General features: G+C 34.6%; 1 protein-coding gene across 1 annotated transcript; it reads right to left on the bottom strand.

The window, feature by feature from the left end:
* LOC110271799 (protein ALP1-like) lies at positions 3,271–3,917 on the bottom strand. Its single transcript, XM_021123216.1, has 2 exons — positions 3,698–3,917; positions 3,271–3,613 (listed from the first exon to the last, which is right to left on the bottom strand). The coding sequence occupies exons 1-2, from the start codon at positions 3,900–3,902 to the stop codon at positions 3,378–3,380; spliced, it is 441 nt and encodes a 146-aa protein (XP_020978875.1). The 5' UTR covers positions 3,903–3,917; the 3' UTR covers positions 3,271–3,377.

The raw sequence follows: 4,265 nt of genomic DNA, 5'->3' as shown, positions 1-4,265 counted from the left end.
AGTTCGGATTAGAGAGGAAGTCCTAAAGCGTCGAATGGCTCTGAGGTATAATCGGAAGGTAATCCAGTGAAGCTTCACCACCAATGATCTCATCTTAATCCGAAATGATATCGGAGCAGGTCGGTTAGGAGAAGGGAAGCTAGCAGCCAACTGGAAAAGGACCATACCGAATTGCAGAGGTACTGGGGAAACGTTACTACAAGGTGTCCGACCTCGAAGGACGAGAGCTACCAAGGTCATGGCATGCCTGTAACCTAAGAAGGTACTATAGCTAGGAAATAGTAAGGATCTTAGATCAAGGCGCACTCTTTTTTCCTAAAAAGGTATTTTAATGAGGCGCCAGGCCGAGATCTAAGAAGCTACCCGACCTAGAAGGGTAAGCACTCTCATGTATATTCTTATTTATGTTTTTATCTTATTATTATTTGAATGAAAGTCGCCAATTCTCTAAAAAGTTTCCTACCAAGACGCATTACTCTAAGCTCATAAAATGCAAAATTCATCACCCGATTAAAAAGAGGTCGGCAAGGTGAAGCGATAGAAGCAAGATAATGCAAGAAATTATAAAAAGTAACCCAGAAAAAGTGGCCTGATGAGGTCTAACTAAAATGGGATTACTAAAAATAACTTGAGAAGGCCCGACAGAGAAGTCGGACTGATGAAAGGATGACTAAAAAGGTATAAAAAATATCTCGCAAAGGCCAAAGAAAAGTTAATAAACCATGGCCCGAAATGCTCAACTATAAAAGTACAAGTCTTGGAAAAAAAGACAATACTTAAAAAGCAAAAGCACAAGTCGAAACGGCACTAAAAATTCATCCAAACAAACTATAAAGAAAAGGTTCCTCATTGGAACACTACCTAAAAGTTGTTGGAATGTGACTAAAAATCCCGGGTAACAAAGTCGTACAGGTCGATGACAGCTAAGAAGAGACGCAAGTACGATCTCAAAAAAGAAGAACAAGCCAAAAGGTTGAGAAACAACTTAAGGATCAAAAGTGCTTAGCTAAAAGGGATACAACTTCGCTCAAAGAAGGCACGATCTCAAAACAGGGCTACAAAAGTCATCCGAGACTAAAAAGGTTCTATATAAAGAACACTAAAAAGTTATCGGACAAATCAATAAAAGCCCGGACACCAAGCTGCAAGGATAATTTTGCCAAAAAGCAAAGGGTTAACAAGTACCAACTCAAAGCAAGGCGTAATCCAAAAGGCAAGGGTGGAAAACCCACTCAAAAGGAGGTCGGACTAGGAAATACCTAATCTCTATAAAATTCACAAAGGGTTGAAAAAAGTAAACCTCCAAACGTTCAGCAAAATGCATTCTTCAAGCATTAAAGACTCAAAGGCTGCCTAAAGGGCAGCCCAGGAGTTTAAAGTGTTTTGTTTTTTAAAAAAATAAAAGTTTCTAGGAAGCAACCAAATGTCAAGAGAGTCAACTACAAGAGACATAAACAAGTTCAAAGCCCACAAGTCGGGCTATACCAGTAAAACAAGCATAAAGGAAACAACAAGTTATAGGGGATCCAAATTCACCCCAGTGGCAACATCCTTGGGAGGAGGAGGAGGAGGCATGGTCGAGATAGGGGTAGCATTGACAACTCTATCTGGCCCGTTCAGGATCTCCACGTCAGGCTCAGGCTCAGGAGGATCGACTTCTAAAGGAATGGAAGAAGTTGAAGCTGCCGAAGCTTTGGCTGGTGGAGCAGGAGGAGGACCCTCATCCTCATCATCAAGGGCAGGCACAATCTTGCCATCTTCCACCACGTTATCCATACTAAACAAGGAGAGATTGGCCTCGGGAGCAAGAACTCGGACCTGAGCCTTCAGGATCTCATACATGTCGGTCATACTATTCACCATGTTTCCCTGAAGCTCGGCATAATCATCTTGGGCAGATTGAAGCCTCTCCTTAGTTTCTAGTAACTCCCCGTAGGTTCGGGTATAGCTCTCCTTATACTTTTTTGCAGCCTCCTCGGCCAAGTTAGCAGCTGCCTCCGCCCTAGTAGCACACTCCTTCTCTTTCTCGACATCAATCTCCAACTTGGCAACCCTGGCATCGAGTTCATCCTTCAGACCTTTAATTCTATCATACTCAGACTTGGCATCCTCCGTAAAAGCCTTAGGGGGTGTGTGGTTCAAAGATTAAATTTTATTACTAGGAATGTCATTCCTAGGAATATAATGCCTAGGAATTAGATTACTTGTACTATAAGATACCTATGTTTGTTTATAAAATTTAATGTCTTGGAATGTTATATAATAATCCTAGGAATGAATAAATTTTTATTTGGTTGAGTTTAAATTTCTTGGTCATATTATGTAATATGTCAAAATTACTCTTACTCATTCAAATTAAAATATTAATGACTAAAAATTAAATATAAAGCTAATTAAATATTATTATTTTTTTTACATTGTTTTTTTTAATTTACAAAATATCTCTAATAATAAATTTACTAAAATACCCCTAATAATAAATATGTTTAGCTAAAATTATTATTGATTCTATTTTTTTAGAATTTACTAAAATACCCTTAATATTAAATATGTTCAAATAAAATTATTATTGATTCTATTTTTTTTAAATTTACTTAAATACCCCCAATATCAAATATGTTTAACTAAAATTATTATTAATTCTAAATTTTTTTAAATTACTAAAATATTCCTAATATCAAATATGTTCAACTAAAATTATTATTGATTCTAATTTTTTTAAAATTTACTTAAATACCCCAATATCAAATATGTTTAACTAAAATTATTATTGATTCTAAATTTCACTTAATAATAATATGTTTAATTAAAATTATTACTTTTTTACATTTTGAATTTACAAAAATACTTCTAATAAAAAATTTACTAAAATACCCTTAATAAAAATATGTTTAATTAAAATTATTATCGATTCTAATCTTTTCAAATTTACTAAAATTCTCCTAATAACAAATATCTTTAATTAAAATTAACATTATCACAATTAAATTTACTAAAAAAGTATTACTATTATCCAAATGAAAGTTACAAAGAAGTCTCAAAAGTAAAAAATTACTTGCACTAATAAGCATACATGCAGAACTCTTATACAAGAACACAAACACATAAAGAAAATGAAATCAATGTTACGACAGATAATCTCACACATAGAAAAATTATTACAATTATCGAGCGTGATGTCTTCTCCTCCATTGGTTCCATATTTCTTGTGCAAGTTGATCTCTCCATTTATCCCAAGCATCACTCGTCTCAATATGGTGGATCGTCTCACCATCTACTCCAAGTATATTTTGATCTTCTATCTCATCAATAGGATCCACAACCATCACTCTTCTAATATGATTATGCAAAAGACAACAAGCAGTTATAATTCTTCCTTAAGTCTTAAGAGGATAAAATGATCTTCCCCTTAAAATTTTCCATCTTGCTTTCAATACTCCAAATGCCCTTTCAATGACATTCCTAGCTTGTGAGTGTTTCATATTAAAAAACTCTTGAGCTGTACTGGGTTGATTATGTGGATTAAACTCACTCAAATGATATTTTTGTCCTTTATAAGGTGCTAAAAATCCTTCACAATTCATGTGTCCAACATCACATAAGTAGTAATGACCTAGTGTGACATATAAAATTGAACAAAATTAATGAAAAATCAAATAGTTACTTTGATAACATAATAAAGTCTCAATAAAAATACCTTGGGGAACACTAAACCCATTGCGAAATAGTGCATCTCGCAATACCCTAGAATCCGCAGCTGAACCCTCCCAACCCGCTAGTATGTAGATAAATTGCATATCAGGAGCAACCACTCCAAGCACATTGGTTGTTGTGTCACCTTTTTCTGTTTCAATATCTAGGCTTATCAGACTCAAGGACATTGACTTTGATATGAGTACCATCTAAGACTCCTAGACAATTCTAAAATCCAAAAAAAGAGATCAATTAACTCAATTCTAAAGCACACCAAGCATATTAGGTTTAATAACATTAGCAAGATAAATTACCTTGAACCATTTCCATCGTTCATCCATTCTATCCTGGCTAAATGGTTAAGGTTTCTTCAGTAAGAGATTATAACATATCAAAATAGCAAGCAATACATTATTAAACCGCCTACTAATTGTTTCTTCAGATCTCACAAATTGTCTCGTTATTACTCTAATTTTGACGTCATGTGCTATAATATGTAAAAACATGGCAACCATTTCTTCCACACCCATATTCCTACTTGATTCTAACCTTCTAACCCTTTTAAGCATGTT

The sequence above is a fragment of the Arachis ipaensis genome, chromosome B01, assembly GCF_000816755.2.
Source record: "Arachis ipaensis cultivar K30076 chromosome B01, Araip1.1, whole genome shotgun sequence".
NCBI lineage: Eukaryota > Viridiplantae > Streptophyta > Magnoliopsida > Fabales > Fabaceae > Arachis > Arachis ipaensis.
The sequence above is the reverse complement of the archived record's forward strand: the minus strand, read 5'-3'. Positions and strand labels throughout refer to the sequence as shown.

What these genes read in the sequence shown, in the direction of transcription:
- LOC110271799 (XM_021123216.1), bottom strand. Translation starts at nt 3,902, where the DNA reads ATGGTACTCATATCAAAGTCAATGTCCTTGAGTCTGATAAGCCTAGAT. An exon ending in TGGGTTTAGTGTTCCCCAAG is followed by an intron (nt 3,614 to 3,697) that starts GTATTTTTATTG and finishes ATGTCACACTAG; the next exon opens with GTCATTACTACTTATGTGAT.